The 21,654-nt window shown below is 36.0% G+C and overlaps 1 protein-coding gene across 2 annotated transcripts; it reads left to right on the top strand.

The window, feature by feature from the left end:
* Window positions 1-565: 565 nt before the first annotated feature.
* LOC142335121 (ras-related protein Rab-30-like) lies at window positions 566-16,659 on the top strand. Of its 2 annotated transcripts, none has more exons than XM_075383481.1 (7): window positions 566-1,016; window positions 9,402-9,716; window positions 10,942-11,002; window positions 13,909-14,047; window positions 14,239-14,331; window positions 14,700-14,765; window positions 16,390-16,659. In XM_075383481.1, the coding sequence occupies exons 2-7, from the start codon at window positions 9,596-9,598 to the stop codon at window positions 16,579-16,581; spliced, it is 672 nt and encodes a 223-aa protein (XP_075239596.1). In that variant the 5' UTR covers window positions 566-1,016; window positions 9,402-9,595; the 3' UTR covers window positions 16,582-16,659. The 2 variants fall into 2 exon arrangements, with proteins under 2 accessions (XP_075239596.1, XP_075239597.1); XM_075383482.1 differs by having other exon boundaries at window positions 9,348-9,716.
* Window positions 16,660-21,654: the final 4,995 nt, after the last annotated feature.

The raw sequence follows: 21,654 nt of genomic DNA, 5'->3' as shown, positions 1-21,654 counted from the left end.
GAAAGACAAGACCGTGGGTAGGAATCTGCTATCGCCATTGGTCCTAACGAACAACAGCCTGTTTATACATACATTCTCGAACAAGAAATTATCCAGAAATTGGATATTCATGTCTCACTTGGATATTTCTCACTTTAAACCTTCCTTAGTCTAAGCCCCCTGTCGGCTAAAACGGCGCTCTCCTTTTCCATGGTGTAAATTGCGTAAGGATCGCCGTCTGTTGCCTTGTTTGTTCACACAACACGTGTGCTCCTACTAACTTGCACTGCAACCATAATCTTATCACGCCGATCGCCGAATTAGCCGACAGCGGACATAGCCGACAAACAAAGAATAAAAATTTAAAGCCGACAAACCGACAGCACACCAATGATAATAGCTGGACAAACTAGTGATATTTTGACCAATCCGTTTTGTCGACCAATCAGAATGTAGCGTTGGCTAAGTTTTGCAATTTTTCTTGTCGGCTAAAACCCCTTTCGGCTAATATTCCTAGCTCATCTTAACAAACATTACCATTATCTTACCATAATAATTCATAACTGAGTTTTGTAGATAAGCTCGGATGCTAATGGCGTTAGCAGCGTTGGAGTCCCAATTTTTTCAGCTTCTTTGGAAACTTCACAGCGGTTTATGGATAAACTATAATAATTCAGGCGAACGGAAAATAGATTCTCAGTGACGCTTATAGCGTAGCATTTTTATCATTGAATTAGATAGCCAAGATAGAAAGATAGATCAACTGATGTTTAAACAGATAGATAGATTCAGTTTGAAGAAGTTTGTGCTGAAAGCGGTCAACGCTGGAGTAAAGCTGCCTTTTATAAGTTAAAATAGACGTATTACGTCATTTTATTGTTTGCTATTTACATTAACGGGTTGCGGAAGTGACTGCTGGTGTGCTGCTGAGTAGTTATTAGTGGAATTTTGGAATTTATCGAAATAATATTTGCCAAAGGCTTTCAAATTGAAGGTGGAAATAATCATTTGTTATGCTAACCAGCGGGCGGTGAATGGTAAGCAACAGTCTTAACACCCCTACTCCCCCCACGAAAAATAAAATTTACCAAAACGTATGAAGAGAGTATGAATGTAGTAGGGTCACAACGAGACTTCCCATTTTTTGCCCCCAAATTTGACCCTGAAAATATTGGAAATATGCTGTATATCATTTGGGAGTTTTTCAACCTGCTTTTGCTTTTTCTATGTCTATATTGGCATGTCTATCGAACAATCTGTTGAGTTAACATTTTTTTTCCAGAGAAAAACCTTTTTTTTCCAACGTATAACCAATTAGAAAAGGTTACTACAAAATTTTCAAAAAATAGATAGAAAACTTGCGAATCTTCATTTCATCCAAATAAAGTTTGTGAACATCCTGTGCGCCGAGAAAATTTTAAGTTGACAAATTTTCATATTCATTTTGATGAAAGGGCTTTTGACCATTTTTTCTGTTCCCAAGAGTGGTTGTTGCTGGAGATCAAAGTCATAGTTTCAGAAAGCTTTGCAGAACAAATGGGTTATCAGGCAATTTTTGAAAGTCGAATAGTCTTTCGTCTATCGTAGATATTCAGGCAGCTCGTTCCATTGTTTCGCTCCTTGGTAGCTAAAGCTTCTTTTCGTAATTTCATTCTTGCATTTCGGTAGTTTGATTAACTCCTTCTTTTTTGGGATGTAATGATGTGACGTTTCGAGAAAAACATTGCAAAAGGTACGACGGTGCTGTTGTGCTATTCACCTTGTGCATCAAGCATAGGATCTTATATGATATTCTGAACTCTACGAGTAACCAATGTAGTTTTTTCAAAAGAGCAGTGGCGCGTTTGGAACTTTTGTATCCACATACAAACCTTGCTGCAGCATTCTGGATTCGTTGCAGTTTTCGTAGGAGGCCTTTATCAAGTTTTATATACATTGAATGGCAGTAGTCCGATGCTGACAAGATAAAGCAGGTAGCAGTTTCTTCCAGCTGCTCATATCTAACATGCTTTCTGATAGAGTATAATTTTCGATGCTGTATGTAGCATTCTTTACAAACATTATTCACTTGAGTTGCATAATTGAAATGACAATCGAGTGTAATCCCTAGTAGCCGAATTTCCGCACGGACCTTCACTTTAGTGTAATTAATGTCCATTTCAGGAGGAACTCGAAAAATTGATCTCTTGCTTTTAAAGATAATAACCTCTGTTTTTTCTTGGTTGGTTTTTAATTTTAAGGACTCAAAGACTGAGCTAATTTTTCTAACTGTTTCGCTAATTTCAGATTGATTGTAGTTAAAATCGAACATTAACTGGCTGTCATTTGCATAAAAGTGATAGTAAATGTTCAAACCATCCAAAAAATGAAACAAAGGGATTAAGTAAACAGTAAAAGAAACGGGCCCGAGTATCGAACTTTGTGGTACGCCAGTGTGCGTCTTGATGCTTCCAGACCATTTATCCTCAATTACTACACGTATTTTCCTGTTGTGCAGGTAAGTAGTGAAAAGCTTCAGTACCGTGCCTTTTATTTTAAGACAATGTTCTAAAATTGAAAGTAAGATAGTAAAGTCGACGTTATCAAATGCTGAGCTCAAATCAAGTGCCATCAGGAGCACAATTTTATCCTCTTTTAGTAATTTTGCGATGATTTCAGTACAGAGAAGAACTCCAGACTCCGTTGAATAGCCTTTGCGGTATGCCGATTGATAGACATGCCGCAAAGGGTTTTATGTTAAGATGAGACATTTGTTGTTTTAGAATAATTTTCTCAGCCAATTTCGTGACACTTTTTAAGTTTGTTACCGGTCTGTAGTTCTTCATCTCATTAACGTCGCCTTTCTTGTGGAGAGGCCTGACTATGCTTTCTTTAGGAGACGTTGGAAAAGTGCCTTTTAATAAAATGCTGTTTATCAGTGAGGCAAAACACTCGGGATACGAGCATATCATGGCTTTGAGAATATTGGTTGGCGCCATGTCATTATTGGATGTAGATTTAGAAATTTCCCTGCACGTGTATTTGACTTCCAGACTAGTTACTGGGTTAAACTTTACCCATACAAATGCTTTCGTAGTCACTGATTCCCACGTTTTCAACCTAAAAAATGCAGATATCGATTTAAAACTTTTCAACGAAAAAATTGTTGAAACTATCAGCCAGTTTCTGAGCGTCATTGATTTCTGGGAGTGCTACAGTTTTCTTTATTGAAAATTTCATTAAATGCTAGATATCGTATTTTGCTAGCCGAGTCATTCAGTCGTTGAGATAAGAAATTGCATCGTTTTAAGTTTAAAATTTTGTAGTACTCACTAAGACAGGTTTCAAACTTCACTTCATTTTCCGTTGTGGGGTACTTCCTCAGTCTTCGTTCAAATACTGTTTTTCGTCTGTTCATTCTCAGGCATTCAGTATCAAAATACCTGTTTTGCTTTTACATTGCAAACGTCTTCCTGTGGTAACTTGCTGATCTCTAACTTTCACTAACGTAAAGTACAATTGATTAAAAACTTAATTATAACTGATCATTAATTAACATTTCTTCTGACTCAAATGAGTCTAAGTTACTTTTAAGAATCTCCAATTCAACCTTTTTGCAGCGGTTATGAATAAAAGAGTCTGTGTTTACTTTTGCACATTTGAAAACTTTTGTTATCTTTTTCTTGTCGATGTACTTCGCCGAACATGATTCTCTTCATTAGTAACGACCAGATCAAGAATATTACCCGAAATTATAATAGGCTCAAAAACCTGGTTGGCCAATCCAAATTATTTGAGCGTTGGTTCAAGTTTTCTTCTCTGCAAGGCATTTTTGTTGAAGAGGATTTTAAAATCTCCAAGAACAAAAGATGTATCTTATTTTGCGCAGTATTTGGCTAGTAAGTCACCAACGTCTTCAAGAAACGGAGTGAACGATCCACTTGGCGGCCTGGAACTAATAAAAATATAATTTTCAGTTTGATTGATCTTCAGTAGAACGCCCCCCTTTTCAGCGTGCACCGTCATTTGTTGAAACAGTAATAAAGCCTTGTTTTGTTTTGTAAAACAGTGCTATTCTTCCACCATGACTAAGTGTTAATATCATTTTCAGTACAAATTTATTGTTAGTTTAAATCCAGGTTTCGGTAATTGCGAAAAATGAAAATGAATTTCCATATAGATAATCAATTGTTTTTTCTACTTTATTAGAAAGGGATCACGCATTCAGCAGAGCACAGTTTACAATACTTTTTTTTAGTCACGATTTGCCCAACTGTTCTACATTCAGCGTATTCAGCCAAATCCTCGCTTCCTCATTCAGATGGTATCGCCGTAGGATGATGTCCTCTGGCCATGTATTTGCACATTCTATCATAGCTGTTTTTTCTCCTTCTGGAAAAACGATATGAAACGATTTGAGGTTGTTGGTCCTACTTGGATGTTCGCGGCAAGCAATTGGATCAAGATTCTGTGAGTGGCAAAAATCCATCACTGGTGGTTTATCAATCGAGGGCGGAACCCTCCTGAAAAAGGTAGTGTTTCCTGAGAGTTTTTCTCGGAGCAGGTTTCGCTCCCTTAAAGACAGTGTCACTTCTTTTCCCTAGCACCACCACTACTTCAGTTACGTAGTTCGTCTTCGCTTTCTTGAAGCATCCTTATTTATTGAATTGGCGCTCTCACGTCTGGGTTTGTTGCTTTCCTCAAAACATTTGCTTTGCAGGATTCAGAGTCATGGACGTTTTTACAGCTCCGGAATACGATCCAATTGTAGGCATTACCATATGATTAGACGGTGGTCCGGAATATCCTCTGGTATATAATCCATTCGTGGGCATTATCATATGATTAGACAGTCGTTCCGGTTCGGTGGTGTAATCTGTGGTTTGTTTGAGCAGTTGCTTAATGTCAGTCACCTTAGTCTCAATTTTGTCTAGCTTACTGAGTTTCGATGGAATTAGACAGAGGTATTCATCCAGATTCAGCTTGCAGTAGGCAGACCACCACCATTTCAGCTTACCGCAAAGATAAGGTAAAGCACTCGGGTCAAGGCACTTTTTGCATAGGCCAGTTCTGCTGCACTACAGGCATATGGTAAGCTGTCCGGAGGACTCCAAAAACGATTCACAATTAATCAAAATGTAGTCTTCATTTTCGTCCTCGAACATGTCAGTTTATTCCGGTGGTACCTAAACATGTGCCGTTGGAATAAAATAAAAAATATGTTGGGGGATATTCGAAAGTAAGGTTCTGTAGTACCTAATTAGGTGCCGTTGAACCTTTCCAGGAAGAACAGCTACAGGCCTGCTTGCAGACGATCACAGCTTTGTGCCCTTCTTTGTCAGTCTCGGGCAATGCTTCTTGTGCAAGATCTTGTTCTTTAGAATAGAAGCAACTCCACTGAGAGCAGTTTGCGACAGCTGTAGTTCGTCTTCCTGCAAGAATTTGTCCTCCCGAGCGGGTACAGGTTCGTGACTTGAAATAGTACTACCAGGGTTTCTATTGGAGTAGATCTTCTCAGATATACCTCTGTAATCCCAGTCTTTGACTTTCTGCAAGGTGTTTAACAACAAATTTACAGCCTGGGTTCTCTGTGGATAATCCAATCGATGAGGTAGTCCAGGAATTTAGGTCTTCCTAGATAGGGCCGCTAACCTCTGTCCCAATTGGTCTAGTTCCCTGGCAACGCTGTGAGGCTGCGCGTGTGAGGGTTCTCTAGCCTTTGTAAACAGATCGTTTGCTCCCAAAAACACAAGTACAATGTTGTATTCGTTCCTTTCTAGAAGGCAATCTAACGCGTTGCAGACTCTGGCACCAGGGATAGAAACGATATAGAAGTTGGGAAATATCCAATCCTTGAGTTGAGAATCGGCTAGGATAAGGTTCTTCTTGAGTGACGTCTTAGCAATAGGGTATCTCATCAACTCTGTCTCCAAAATCCCTCCATTAAGGGTCTTCCTCACAGAGTTCGTCAAAACTTATCACATGAAACTATATAATATGAAACTTTTTGTTCTTTTCTTTAAAAATAATATTTACGGGTTGATTGGTTGTTGTTCTTTTAACTTTATTTTGTTAAAGCTTCAAAAGTTTTTTGTGCTCAATTTCAAAGTCTCAATTTTCTGTTATTTCTCTCAATTTTTGAAATGAGTTTCTGGGCCATTTGAAAACGGGCTTTGATTTCGTTGTGTTTGTTTTACATTAATTTTACTGGCGTATTAAAGGCTGTTTCATGGAGTTGACTTCTTTTTAAGCCCGCAATGAAAGGACTATGCAATTTGAAACTTGTTTCCGTCTTCATTGTTAAATTCGGTTTTTGTTCACGAAGAGAAAGTGTAACATTTTAAAAACTATTTGGTTGTATTTTGTATGGGGTTGTGAATATCGAAAGCGTTTGCTAGAAATATTGTCATAATTAATTTAAAAAATTTTTGTGCTAATGTATTGTTTTGAATTCGCACTGTACTCTGTTTTCTTCTAAAAGGTTAAAGTAATTCCTAATATCATGTTATTTTAGAATTTTTAGCTTCTAACAGAGTTTCGCGTGTTAGCTTTTTATTTTTCGATCCTTTTTTGAAATTTTAGCAGATGCAGAGTTCAACTCATCTCCGAAGCCTTTTCGAAAAAATATTTATCTTTTATTGTATCTCTCGGAAAATTTTAATTTCATTAAGACACAAAAGTTGAATACCTCGGGAAAAATAAGTCGCTAAGAATCAATAGTTTACAAGTATGATTAGCAACAACCTACATCTCATTGAATATTGCTGCACACATTTTCGATCTTGCTTTTTTGTCACGGTGATCTAGCCAACAATTGCCTATTTGCAACTTTTTCTTGAAACGTTTGACACCTCTAATTTGGACACAGCTTGAAATAAAGGATCAACGTTTTCAATTCAAGTCTTAAACATAAGTTGTAGCCACTTGATAAAGAATGAGTTGAAACCTGATTCAAGAAGCCATAGCCGCATTTGTTTTCATTTAGTTTTTGTCGTTGTATTCAACCCTTGAACTGTTGCCTCACTTTGCATCAGTAGTTTAAAATTCTTCAGTTTCGTAAAAATCTAGTTGATTTTGTCAACTGGGGAAATATTGCAGAGCAGTTTGAATAAATCTCGGCCCAACAATTTGTTGAGTTCAATGTTACAATCGACTCTATCCACTCTAGCCGACAAAGAACACAATTGAAAAATTTTAAAATTATTCACGAACCCAACGTAGAATAAAATATTTAATTGCTAGGGCAGGCTTTTAAAAAACACCCAATCGTCAAGATTTTCTGCTTAACAATCACAATTGTTGCCGACCAGACTATTTAGTTCTGGTGCCATCATTTCAAAATTTGGCTGAAAGCACTTTCAAAAAATTTAATGAGTAGATATTTTGGTGGTATTTCTGTAACCTTTTGGGCGTATTAGCCCACCTAACAAAAAATAAAACTGAAATGGTAAGAGAAACTCAATTTATTTAAGGAACCGGACAAAATCTATTGATCGGTTTATGTTTGAGTGCACACTTCTTCAATAGTTTTGGTGATCAAAAATCGGAGATTGCAATAATATCATAGTTTAACAGCTCCTGGTAAAGAGAGGTTGGTTTCTCTGACAGTATGGAGAAGAAATCAAGAACCCATTCAAATCTCTTTGGGTTATTGCTGAATTTATTTTTGCATGCTGGTGTTTGGGTCAGCAGTTGATGTTATTGCTGGAACTCAGAAAATTTTAAAACATTTTGCAAAAGTAGTGAAGTTGTTTTTAGTCGGAACTCTGAGTCAAATCGGGTTATTTTGTATATTGCGTATAAATAGGGCAATCTTGAACCATTTTGAATTTAAGAAATAGATTTCTTCAGGTAAGTTAAAAATGTTAACTCAATTCTGTCTGTGAATGGGTGGGTTACCAGGCCGACAGTTTTCTAAGCCAAGAATGTCAATTTCTAAGCTAGATTAGGCGTTATTGACAGGAATTTTCTTTGTGCATTGTATTTTACGACTCGATGACGCGTATTGGTGCTATACAAGTTTTTTAAGCTGATGCAAGTTTTTTTTAGTTTTTTCATGACTTGAATTATGATTTCTTTCGTTCTTTCTTTTGGAGAAATTTAGATCCCATATTGGTCATTCTGAGATTTTGTGGTCACATATAAGTCCCTTTTTCATGGCTAAGTTATAAACCAACCAGCTACCTACCAGACTCTCCTGCCTAAACCCCACACCTTCCCCCAAGCAACTACCCCCACCCCCCCCCCCCCCCCCCTCCTAAACCCCTACACCTACTTAACTGTCCACTTCCTACCTACTCCCCCGATCACATACGCCCACCACACACACACACACACACACACCTAGCCAAATTTGTAAGCAAAAATTGGATTTTTCTAACTATTTTGATGTTTTTGAAATAGGTTGGGTTACATGAAAGGTTTTATTGGACGATTATTCGAGTTTTTCCCGTATTCTACTGACTACGTTTTCGTCTTCTCTTCAAAACTGTTTTGTCAGTTATATCAAGCTTTGCTGAAGCAGGGTCGCACAAGATCAGCAAGCATCTTGCAAAAAGATTTACTATAATTGAATCAAGTCTGAACGAAGGATAATTATATTTTTTTCTTCGTAGAGATTTGATTCTAGCAAACGTGTACGCAGTAAACTAAAGTGGATCTGAGTTTTTCAAAAACATAGCTGAAGAATTCTGATTTCATAGTTTAAAACTGAAAGTGAATTTTTCACTCACCTAGGTGATCGGGCACAATTATTTGAAAGGAATAATTCGACTTGAGTGAAGCGAGTTCATTTCAGGTGAGAAGATCAATAACTTTTTCAATTTCCTCTGCTTAAATAGTTGTCAATAATTTTTCCTTCTAGTCCATTTTTTGGTCATTTATTTGGTTATGCTTGCAGAGACTGCTGAAATGCTTACTGAAATACGGAGACTTTTACTAATTTGGTAACCATTAAGACCCACATAGAGCGCATAGATTATACCTGTTTTTTTAAATTTTCCGTAGCATATATTGGGTATGTTCAGGCAATGTCATACGTATAGGTCATATACGAGCAATGTATGCCCGCTGATTACCTCCATTACCCATTATGCCCGCTGATTATGGGTCCATATCTCAATTTTTCTATTCGATTTTGGGTATACTTACTGGCAATTTTGTTTTTTTTTTCACCCCCCCCCCCCCATTATATAAAAAAATCATCAAATTGCTTTTTAATCTTTTGCTCTCCAGTATATCTCTAAAACCGTTCTGTAAATATTTGTGTTGATCTCTCAATGTTGAAAAATTGATGTTTCTAACTTTGTTAGAAAAAAATAAAAATTCAATACTGCCTGCGAATGTCTGTAATCCAACTGTACACAATAGATCCCTTTTCTCTTTTATAGTTGACATTGAACCAACAAAGCGAGAAGAAAGGCACTCTAAAAGTTCTGTTAAAGGTGACAACTTTATGGAGGTGCAGTTGGTGTTAGACACACGATCATAACAATTAAAAGAAGAGGACGAAAAAACGACTGGATCCAGCGACTGGAGCCGAACTTTGAAGATCGAGCGTCTCCTCCAGCGTGTTGATCTTTGAGGCTGCAACGTGTGGCTTTTCCTTATTTTCCTTGTTATTTTTGTTGTTGTTGTGATGGCGGAGTATGACCAAGTGTACAGGGTGGTGTTGGTGGGAGACACGAATGTTGGGAAGACATGTGTTGTGAAACAGTTCTGCAATTCCTCCTTCGAACCAGAACACAGCGCCACTATTGGTAAAAAAATGACCGTTGCTACAGCCCAACCGTAAGAAAAGACCATTGGTAAACCGCAATAAAGGTGTGAAAAAACCGTGGGTCGACCTATGAAAAGACTTTTGGGTCGACTTTAGTAATGATCTCGACAATGTAATTAACACAGGGAAAATACCCCCGACCTAGACTTTATTGCTAGAAGAAGAAGAAAACTTTTTATTGTGTTGATTGCTGTTTGCATATGGTTGACCCCTCCACTAGAGAATTAAATTGCACACTAATTAGAGTTTTCCTTAAAAATATTATTTTAACCTTAAAAGTTAAAGTAAACCTGAACTTTCCTTAACTCACCCCCAGCGCAAAAATCTTCGTTTTTAAACGTAAGAAATTCGTCGGTATGCTAATAGAAAAAACTCCGAAAACACTTACGTCTTTTTCTTCAGTATTGTTGGCATGTTCGGTTTTTGAACGTTACAAGTTACGGTGTGTTTGGTTTTAAAGCGTAGGAAACCGTTCAACGAGCTAAACACGAAATATCAATAAATTTGTACATTCTTTCAGAATTTTTCTCAGAGATTTTTATTTGAAATTCCTGCAAATACCGTTTTGACAAAGCAAACAAAAATCTCAAATTTTTGCATGAAAAAGACCGAACATTTTTTGCATATAAAACCAAGCATACCGTACGTTTCTTACCTTTCAAACCAAACGCACCGAACATTTCTTACGTTTCAAACCGAACATACCGAACATTTCTTACGTTTCAAACCAAGCGTACCGAACAATTCTTACGTTTCAAACCGAACATACCGAAGCTAAAAAGCCGAACATTTTTTACGTTGTTTTTGTTCGGTCGTCAAGAGTAGGGACCTTAACTGACCCTAACTGTGCCCTTAATTTCCTGAGATTTGAAGGCATCACTTCCTTCTTCGTAAATGCCTCAACTCGAACAAAATTTACGCTAATTGTGTTTCAATTTACCGTCTAATAGTGGGTTTTATAGAACCAAAATGTGAAACAATTTGCTTCGTCTCACTTTTTTTTTATTGTTTTACACTCTTTTCGCCAGCGAGTCAAGCAATGTTGCACAAGAAATTTTGTTCATGCGAAGGTTTGTATTATTTATGAGTCCACACACATTAGCGAGCCTCTTTGTATGAAGAGCTGCCAAAAACATTGAACAAATTTAAGGAAATTACGAGAACATATTTTTTTATTCTGACAATCGTTTTTTGTTATGTTTCAGGAATTGACTTCATGACCCGTACCATAGAACTATCAGGGGAACCACTAATACTGCAAGTGTGGTAAGTAGCTTCTTGCTGATTAGAAAGTGTGTGGTAAGTAGTTTTGACTATCGACTTCATTTGACACAACATATATTGACTTTCTGCAAATGTGCTCAGAAACGAAAACGAACATCTGAATGTTTTTGGTGCTCAAAAACTGAAAAAAGTGAGTACTTTAGAAAGAAACAAGACTCATAATTTTTTTTGCAGTACGGGATATGAAAAAGAAATGTCTTTAATTAAATCTAAAACAAATGCTAGTGGAACAATGTATAATGCATCAACAAATTGAGAATATGTTTTTTTGTTTCTTGAACAATCTTTGCACTCTCTTGAAACATTTTAGTGCGCCGAATTCTGGGATTGCAAAAATTAGCAATCGGTTAAATTTCGTCTGAATTACTCTTATCATGTCTAAAATTTGCTTTTGCATTATTTCTACGGTTTTTTTTCATTTTGGACTCAAACCAATTGTCTTAATTACTGTTTTTTTAGAATAAATGGAGAATTCTGAAAGATTTAACAACAAAAGCTTGATAATTTTTACGTTTTTTTCTACCGGAATGGTCCAGTTGCTCGCTGATGCTTCCTGCAACGATTAACAGTAAGTTTACATGTAAACCAAAATGCGCAAAAATCCTTTTTTTAATGTCTATTAAAATGGGTTCAAGTGATCAACCAATTTCAACTTGATTACAAACTAGATAAAAATTCATTTAGTAGCTCAACAATTAAATTGAAGGGTTGTAAGCGTAACAAAACAGAATTCAGTAATAGAAAATGAGATAAGCTTTAAGATTCATTGATGTCAAAATTTTAATATCATTTTAAGGCAACACTCTCGGCAAAAGTTGGCCAAATGCTAGATAAAAATTGTTGAGTTGCGATATTTACTTCTTGCACCATTAATTATTATTGACAATTTCTCTTCGGTCACGCTCTTTATAAATCAAACAAATCAATCCCAAGATTTTTTTTGGTGGAGAGTCTACAAACAGTAAGGTCTAATAATCTTCCAAATCTTTAACAAAAGCCAAAACTGATATAATTACCGCGGAAAAATTCAAATTGGTTAATTGAATACGAAAAACAAACCGGGTTAATTAACCGGGTTAATTTTTAAATAAATTTGAAACGCAGTATCAACTTAAATCAGCTCAAAGATTTCGTTAATTATCCAAAAACTAACCACTTTCCCTTACAGGCTCCCATAACTGATAGAACATTCAGAAACTGAAAATAGTGTTAAACAATAAATTTTACGCTTAAAAATTGAGCAAAATTTTGACCCCTGTAAAACCAAAAATATATGATAGGTAGGTAATAACGAATTGTGTTTTTTGTCTTTGTACACTTATAAGCAGATTGAAATAATAAGCTGCACAGATTGACGAGTTGAATAAGCTGCACAGAACATAAGTTGCTTAAAGAGAAAAGTATTATATCTGCAGACTGGATTTTTTTTCTTTTTAAGTTTAAGTGTACAAGTTGTTTGCTCACCGATGTCAAAAAAAATGTTTCTTAAAAGATTTTGATTGACTATCTACTGTTTCGATATAAACAACAATGTAAAGTGTTACTTCAGAAATTATTAACTTTGGTTTTGGTTTTCATTGAACTCATTCCCTACAGTTTTGTTCCCTTAATCTCAAAAAGAGATGAAAAAGGAAACATAGCCGATTGAATTCTAAACAAAGAAATGAAAAATTTTTATTTAAAACAAAAGTTTAACCGAAGAGCTGTAATTTTCTATCTGCCAATAATGATTAACCGGAAACTAAACTAATTAATTGCTTGCCAAGCAACGTACTTTCTCGTGCTCACTGGAAGGAGAGTTTGAAAATGTTCCGCAGAACCAAAAGAAATCAAGATTTTCCGGAAAAATTTTGTAAATTGCAATAAGTTTACAATATCTTACCACTGGAATGGTCCCCACTGACATTTGAACATTGAGCGCAACAAATTCCATAGTAACTCGGAAAACTTTTTGAGAAACAAGAGAACAATAAGAAAATTTCGCGTATAATATTATTGAGATGTTTGACGAAAATGGTCCGCTAAATACTTGAAAGAAATTGAAAGAAGAACACCTCCCGTCGAGTTGATTTTCCACTTCTCTACGGCTCCTTCAAAATGGTATCCTATGTAATTCAGCAATTGCCAATAGTTATTTTTGTAAACTTTTCTGGAACATTCAAGAAAATAATTTTGCCATTCTTCGAGGGCACTTGTCAACTCGAATTAGTTGCTATTTTGAGCCAATGACTCAATCTTTATGTTTTGTTCTCCTGAGAGACTACTCGTCCTGGCATATGAGTACTTCGACCCAATACTTTATCTTTATTCAAAAAACCTAATTTCAAGTTATTTTTCTCAGAAAAAACTTGAGACCCCGACGATGGCCCCTTTTAAGATACATACAAGAGACTTGCAAGCCATTGCACAAACATTGCAGAGAAAAGTACGGAAAAAATTGAGGATTTTCTCAACTATTGTTTTGTTTTCTATTCGCTATTCCGTCAAATTTCGTTTAGCAGCCCTTAAAACACGTTTGATGCGGTGATCTCATTAGTCATATTTTGCCGTGCTTAAGAAGCTATTTTTTTCTTTTAATTATTCGATTTATCTTTTTAATAAATCTGAATAAAGGTTAATGCGAATTGTGCTGGATATCCCCACTTGGTATTAATAATAAATAATAATAATTTTGGTTCCTGCGTAATCGCAGCGGAACAGCATTAGGCTACTGCGGCCTGTTCTCAGCTGCCCTTTTTCTTATTTATTAATCTATCTAAATTATTTAGATAGATTTATTAATCTATCTAAATTATTATCAGTTCAAAAACAAGCATTAGCTTGTCACACAGGTCAATGAAAACGAAACTTTGTTCGCGGGGGAAACAAACAGTCGAGTGTTTTTCCAGGGACACTGCTGGACAAGACAGATATCAGAGCATAACTAGACAGTACTTCAGAAGAGCACAGGGAGTCCTCCTTCTTTTTGACATCTCAAAGAGGAAAACTTTTGACAGTCTTCTTTCATGGCTCGATCAAGTCAAACAGGTAAAGTATATCAAATCTAAGAAAGAGTGGATCAAATCTAAGAATATTCGTGCTCATATTCATTAATCAGAAAATTGCTGCATCAATATCTATCTATCGGTTGCATCCTAAACCAGGTGCTTCATCCAATTGTAGTTGATCAGAGACATCCTAGGTCTCAGCCTGGGTTACGTTTATTCTTGTTGTTTCAGTTTGCACCCAACAACGTTATCATATTTGCAGTGGGAAATAAAGCTGACCTAGATGACACTCTTAAGCAAATATCTTCAACCGAAGCCCAAACGGTAACTCATCTAGCTCTTCCTAAAAATAGTAAATAAAAGAATTTAATTTTTGCGTTTGCTTCTCTCCTCAACTACCGTTACATTAAAATGCATACAAATGGAAAATTATTTTTTTAAGAATTGAGATTTTCTCTTTTTCTTTTCAGGATAATGATATATATTCATACTGAGTCTGGAAAAAGTGCATGTGGTAAAAAAATAATTTGCAAAAAGAATAGGTTTTACCCCCCGTTATTTTGGCCTCAATATTTGGGCGTCCAATTATTTTGCTCGTTCTCTTTTTATATACCGTTTGCATTTTGGGTGCTTTGAAAAAGAGTGGCCTGAATTATAAGAAAAGCTACAGATTCAGATTGTTTTTGTTTCAGTTCTGCCAGAACCACAAAATCCAGTACTTCGAAGCTAGTGCCAAAACATCTCAAAATATTGACATGGTTTGTATCAAAAAGCTATCAGCTATCACTTTACGTTAACATTGATTGACTTTTGTGGGGGGAAACGCTGGAATACCCGTCTGGAAAATGATCATCTAGAGTTAACATAATTGGCATTTTTACGCCATTATAAAGGTATGTACAATCGCTGACAAAAGTAAGCGCATAAAATCAATTTTTACATGGTAAACTGCCCATTTTTAAGCCAATTTTAGTCAACATAACTTCGACCGTGTCTTTTGATTTTTATATCAATCGAGGCACAATCATCAGTAGTTTTATAGATATATTTTTGGATAAAGTGAGAAGCTTACTTACAGAGCAGATCTAGATAGAAGTGGACCAGTTTACCATTAGCAACTGCATTTTTAGTCCCATATGATATCTGTTCAAGGTTTAATCTTGCCCATAAAGTTGTTGAATTCATAAAGCAAAATCTTACTTAAAATTATGGAGGCATGGGCAAGTCAAACAGATTAAACGTGGGACTAAAAACAGAGCTGCTTATGGAAAACTTGCCCACTTCTATTTGGATTTCAATTGCAAGTAAGGTTCTCACTTTATCCAAAAATAGATCTCCTGATCAATGTGCGTCGATTGGTATAAAAAACAAAAGGAACAGCTAAAATTATGTTAACTAAAATTGGTCGGTTTACCGAGTCGGTTTGCTATGTAATATGCATGTTGTGCTTTTGTTTTTCTCAACGAGTGTATTAAATGTAGTGGCTAGTCCCACACATCTTCACCAAAAATAACACGGTGGATGGAAGAGTGTAAAAATGAAAGCTTTATACCATTATTTCTCCGCCTAATAACGATGTAACGAGCTTAATCCGACAAATTTAAATTTAAAATAAAGGGATCTTTATTGCTAGCCCCCGCGTTTAGTTTTGTACCCCCATTTATACATGTTAAAACATACTGTTAAAGTAGAGAAAGTTTATATATGAACATATATGAACAATATGCATTTATTAAAAGCTAACACAGCTATGGTTTGAAAGTATTACGTATTTCAACTAAATTTTGTTGCATATAACGTAAGCATGAATAAAAATGTCTGTATTATATCATTTTTTGGCTACAATAAGGGCTGAACTTTTAAAAATTTTTAAAGGAAACTATTCTAAACGTGCCTTCAGTCTACCTAGACACTAATGTTTCAATGAAATGCAAATATCGCTTTTGCAATTCGCGAAAACTAAAATTTGGGAGGGGTGCTCAAATAACCTAAAAAAATGGGGGCCCGCTAGCAGAGAAAGATCCAAATAAAGGAGAAATTCGAAACAAAAATAATTATTTTACACCCTTAAGATTTTATTATATTTTCCGAGTTTTCTAACTATTTCAGCTCAACCAAGCTGCTCAATTTAGCCCGGTAAAGAAGCATGAGAAGACCCTTTTTAACTAATGAAGATTATGTTAGATAAATTGACTCATGAAAAGACCCTGCATTGACCCATGGAAAATATTTTTTGGGACTATAATGGTCTATGATAAAACCACGACTCATTCTTAAAGTCCAGATCTTGACTAGGGTAAGCTTAGACAAACACGAGTTTGTTTACATAAACTGATGAAACAGGTCTAGGCACATTATTTTGTTGATTGGATATCGGTTCAGATTTTCCAAGAGATGGCTTCAATTCTTCGCAAAGAGTTTGCAAACGAGTGCCTTTTCAACCAGCGGAACAAAATCAGAGACAGTAAATCGACCGCAATTCAACTCACCTCCTCCTCCTCCTCATGTCCACGAGACCAAAGGGGGGCAGACAACAATGGTGCAAAGAAGAACGAAGAGTGCTGTTCATGCTGAAAGTAGCTTTAAACATTTCAGTTTTATTTAAGTTGATCGCTCTGCTTGCTTTTCCCTAATTTGGGTCTTCAGACTACCCCCCCCCCCCCACTTTACTGGTAATATAATGTATACCCACCCCATCATGGAAAACATATCACAATTGGGAGCTATAATTTTGAGATCTGTAGGTTATGTGACTCTTAAAGTAACTGAGAAAGTCCGAGATGAAAGCCAGACGTTCAAAAAGACGTTTGCTGAACATGGAACTGCGGCGATCTGGCATTTTAAAAGTTGGACGTGCGTATTTCAAAAAATTTCAAGTAATCCGGAATATCAAGTGAATTCTGTAGAATCACGAAGTTTTCTGAAATCTAGAGGACTTTTTAACTTCTGTCATTTTAAATTCTTTCACCGCTGAGTTTTGGCTTTTTGGAATTCACTCGTACGTGTTCGAAATTATTGCTCTCACGATTTTAGTGGTATCAACAATACAGCGTTTTTAAGTCCTCATCTTTGTGTTACGGAAATACAACACTTGACTCGCACTAATAAATCACATTCTACAGTTATAAGGAAGGAAAAGTAAGCACTTTTGTTTCGTTATAGAAAATATGTAATGTAAATATCTAAAAATCCGTGCTGTTTCTAATTAAATACATTTTTTGTCTATAATTTTTTTTAAAACAAGCAATTTTTTTAAATCACTCGGATCTTTTCCGTTTGTGCCCCCCCCCCCCCCCCAGCTTAGTGGGTGCATAATATTTGCACGCCCGAACACACGTACCATATTTTTACATAATAATTTATGATTTACTGTGTAATGGCACGTGGTCTATGACTGGGGTCGCATAACGTACTGGGGGGGGCACAAACGGAAAAGATCCAATCACTCTGAAAAGAATACGAACTCAATCATTTATTCGATGAGTCCTAAAGACAAAAATTTTTCGACCTCTATAATCGTTGAATTAATCCACTAGGATGAGAACTCTTCCCCTCCGACTGAGAGGCTTGTGAAAGTTAGAGTAGATCATCACATATAGAAAAATCATTACTGTCAAATTAGTCTCTCAATAACATCCGATCGTGCTTAAATCTAACTAATTAAAACTTAAAAAAGTGTCCTCACGATTACTTGGCTAATTCTCTATATGGGTAATATTCACGCCACAATCAACACTAAAGTCAGGTAGGCTGGATATTCAAAATTTTTACTCATAATTTCACTCAAATTTGAAATCTTTGTAATGTAAAAAAAATCAAAACAAAATAGTAACCGCCCAAGCATATAGCTGAATGATTCTACACTGCTTCACTTTTACACTAAATTTTTGTGTGCCACATTTACAAATTACTTCAAAGATTTACACTTACAAACCGGGAATGGGATATTAGGCAAAGACTCGATTCGGTGAACACATTTTTGACGAAAACTTCAAACTAACGATTTTCGGTTATTAGGAGACTACGCAATTACCATTGAAAGCACTCCACTCATCATATTCGCATCAACGTCATCATATTGGCAGTGGGAAAAAAAGCTGACCTAGATGACACTCTTAAACAAATATCTTCAACCGAAGCCCAAACGGTAACAGACACTGAGCACAAGCTCTTTTCAATATTTTTGATTACTAATGAAGCTCTGCTTCAACTCTTTTTTTTGCTTGTCTATAGCCCATTGTATCCGAACACCAATCAACTTGTCGCGATAAAAGTTTCAATTTTTGTGATTTTGTTCGGGCACGTAGTAATTGTTGGTTACAGTTTCTTTGTTACGGCCTTGAAAGCTTCTTTGACCTTGAACAAACACCCAATTCTTCATTAAATACAGTAAATAACCCCCCTCCAGGTTAGAGGGCGCATTTTATTTGCACCCCCAGACTCACGTGCCATATTTTTACATAATGATTTACTATGTTATGGCACGTGCTCTCTTACTGGTCACATAACGTACTTGGGGGGGGGCACAAACTGAAAGGATCCAAAAATTTTTATTCGTACGTTTGCTTCCCTCGTTCTCTCTGATATATAACATTTGTATTTTGAGTGCTTTGCAAGAGATTGGCCAGAATGCGGTTAAGAGACTTATTTTGTTTCAGTTCTGCCAGAACCATAAAATCCAGTACTTCGAAGCTAGTGCCAAAACATCTCAAAGTATTGATATGGTTTGTATTAAAAAGCTATCAGCTATCACTTTATGCTAACCATCATTGAAATTCGTGGCACAAAACACTGGAACCCCACCATCTGGAAAACGATCATCTACAGTTAACTTAATTGGCATTTTCACGCCATTATAATGGTATGTAGTAACAGTGAAGTCTAGTCGCAGCTGTTGAAAGGCTATACAAGACATTATAAGGTTTTTCCCCAAAACTAACAAGAAAACGAGAGTAGGAAAGGGTATAAAAAATAATAGTTTTACACCTCTATTTCTCCTCTGAATAACGGTGTGAAGAATGTAATACGAAGAGTGTAAATTCAAATCAAAGGGGAACTTCAAAATGGAAACTTTTGTTTTTACACTTTTAAGATTTTAAGCTTAGACAAACATGAGTTGGTTTACAAAAAGTGCTGAAAACAAAACATCAACATCTTGGATTTTTTTTCTCATTAAACTCCAACCCCAGACACATATTTTGTTGATTGGATGTCGGTTCAGATTTTCCAAGAGATGGCTTCAATTCTTCGCAAAGAGTTTGCAAACGAGTGGCTTTTCAACCAGCGGAAGAAAATCAGAGACACTAAATCAACCGCAATTCAACTCACCTCCTCCTCATGTCCACGATGTGGAGACCAAAGGGGGAACACAATATTGGTGCAAAGAAGAACGACGAGCGCTGTTCATTCTGAAAGTAGCTTTAAACATTTCAGTTTTATTTAAGTTGATCACTCTGCTTGCTTTTCCCCAATTTGGGTCTTTAGACTACCACCCCCACCACTTTACTGGTAATATAATGTATACCCATCCCATCATGGTAAACATATCACAATTGGGAGCTATAATTTTGAGATCTGTAGGTTATGTAACTCTTAAAGTAACTGAGAAAGGCCGAGATGAAAGCCAGAAGTTTAAAAAGACGTCTGCTGAACATGTTTCTGCGGCGATCTGGCATTTTAAAAATTGGTCGTGCGTGCTTCAAGTAATTTCAAGCAAGCTAGAATATCAGAAGAATTCAGTAGAATCACGAAGTTTTCTAAAATCTTGAGTGCTTTTTAACTTCTGCCATTTTAAATTCTTACGCCGTTGATTTTTGACTTTTTTGGAATTCGCTCGTACGTGTTTGAAAAAAGTCTTGCACTAACGATTTTAGTGATATCAACAATACAGCGTTTGTAGTTCCTCATCTTTTGTGTTACGGAAACACAAAATTTGGCTCTGGCACTAATAAATTTTATTCCACAGTTCTAAGAAAGGAAAAGTAAACAGCTTTATGTTTCATTATAAAAAATATGTAATGTAAATATCTAAAAATCTGTGCTGTTTCTAATTAAATACATTTTTTGTCTTTAAATTTTTTAAAAACAAGCAATTTTTTTAAATCACTCAGATCTTTTCCGTTTGTGCCCCCCCCCCCCCCCCAGCTTAGTGGGTGCATAATATTTGCACGCCCGAACACACGTACCATATTTTTACATAATAATTTATGATTTACTGTGTAATGGCACGTGGTCTATGACTGGGGGTCGCATAACGTACTGGGGGGGGGCACAAACGGAAAAGATCCAATCACTCTGAAAAGAATACGAACTCAATCATTTATTCGATGAGTCCTAAAGACAAAAATTTTTCGACCTCTATAATCGTTGAATTAATCCACTAGGATGAGAACTCTTCCCCTCCGACTGAGAGGCTTGTGAAAGTTAGAGTAGATTATCACATATAGAAAAATCATTACTGTCAAATTAGTCTCTCAATAACATCCGATCGTGCTTAAATCTAACTAATTAAAACTTAAAAAAGTGTCCTCACGATTACTTGGCTAATTCTCTATATGGGTAATATTCACGCCACCATCAACACTAAAGTCAGGTAGGCTGGATATTCAAAGTTTTTACTCATAATTTTACTCAAATTTGAAATCTTTGTAATGTAAAAAAAAATCAAAACAAAATAGTAACCGCCCAAGCATTTAGCTGAATGATTCTACACTGCTTCACTTTTACACTAAATTCTTGTGTGCCACACTTTACAAAATACTTCAAAGATTTACACTTACAAACCGGGAATGGGATATTAGGCAAAGACTCGATTCGGTGAACACATTTTTGACGAAAACTTCAAACTAACGATTTTTGGTTATTAGGAGACTACGCAATTACTATTGAAAGCACTCCACTCATAATTGGTACTTAAAAACCTGCTTGACGCTATAAAGTACTCAAACATCCCTATGAAATGTTTCATGTAGTCTCTAAATGTCTGCTAGATTCTCCTATACAATAATAGCTTGCGAAAGACGAAAATTATAGACTCTTTTTTTATATTAAGCATTTGTAGCGTTTCATTTTATATTCACCCAGAATGTATGGCAACATTAGTCTGGATTTGCCCTACATCCCTGTTTGCTAAACTAGTCAGGGTAAAACCAAGAAAACTTACTGATGTTTTCCATTCTTGCCTTAGCGTTTTTTTGCCAAACATTTTTCGCCCAAAGTTAAAAAATGTCAGCGATGGGCTAAATAATTATCAAATATGGTACATTTTACATGTGCTTTGTTTATTCATTCTGACGTGAAGACATTTGTTAGCAACTTTGGACTACTTTATAGCGTAAAACGGATTTTGAATTACCGCATTAGTTGTGGCCTAAAATTCCATGCCCGGCCAAACCCTTTGAAAGATCGTGCTTTTTCATCGTAAAATAAGTTAGAATACATGAAAATTAAAGTTCCAGACAATTGTTAGTATTGTGCAGTATCTTTTCATCAATAGTGCTTTTGATAGAGCCAGCCAACAGCAGTGGGAAGTTTCTAACTAAAAACCCAAAAACCGCTCGAATTTGCACAAATATTCGAAACATTGACAATGATTGCTGTAACTTTTTTTAATTTTTCAAAAAAATAGACCATGATATATAAAAATGT

Source organism: Convolutriloba macropyga, chromosome 2 (assembly GCF_964194025.1).
Source record: "Convolutriloba macropyga chromosome 2, txConMacr16.3, whole genome shotgun sequence".
Taxonomy (NCBI): domain Eukaryota; kingdom Metazoa; phylum Xenacoelomorpha; order Acoela; family Convolutidae; genus Convolutriloba; species Convolutriloba macropyga.
The sequence above is the reverse complement of the archived record's forward strand: the minus strand, read 5'-3'. Positions and strand labels throughout refer to the sequence as shown.

What these genes read in the sequence shown, in the direction of transcription:
- LOC142335121 (XM_075383481.1), top strand. Translation starts at nt 9,596, where the DNA reads ATGGCGGAGTATGACCAAGTGTACAGGGTGGTGTTGGTGGGAGACACG. An exon ending in CCACTAATACTGCAAGTGTG is followed by an intron (nt 11,003 to 13,908) that starts GTAAGTAGCTTC and finishes GTGTTTTTCCAG; the next exon opens with GGACACTGCTGGACAAGACA. An exon ending in CTTCAACCGAAGCCCAAACG is followed by an intron (nt 14,332 to 14,699) that starts GTAACTCATCTA and finishes TTTTTGTTTCAG; the next exon opens with TTCTGCCAGAACCACAAAAT.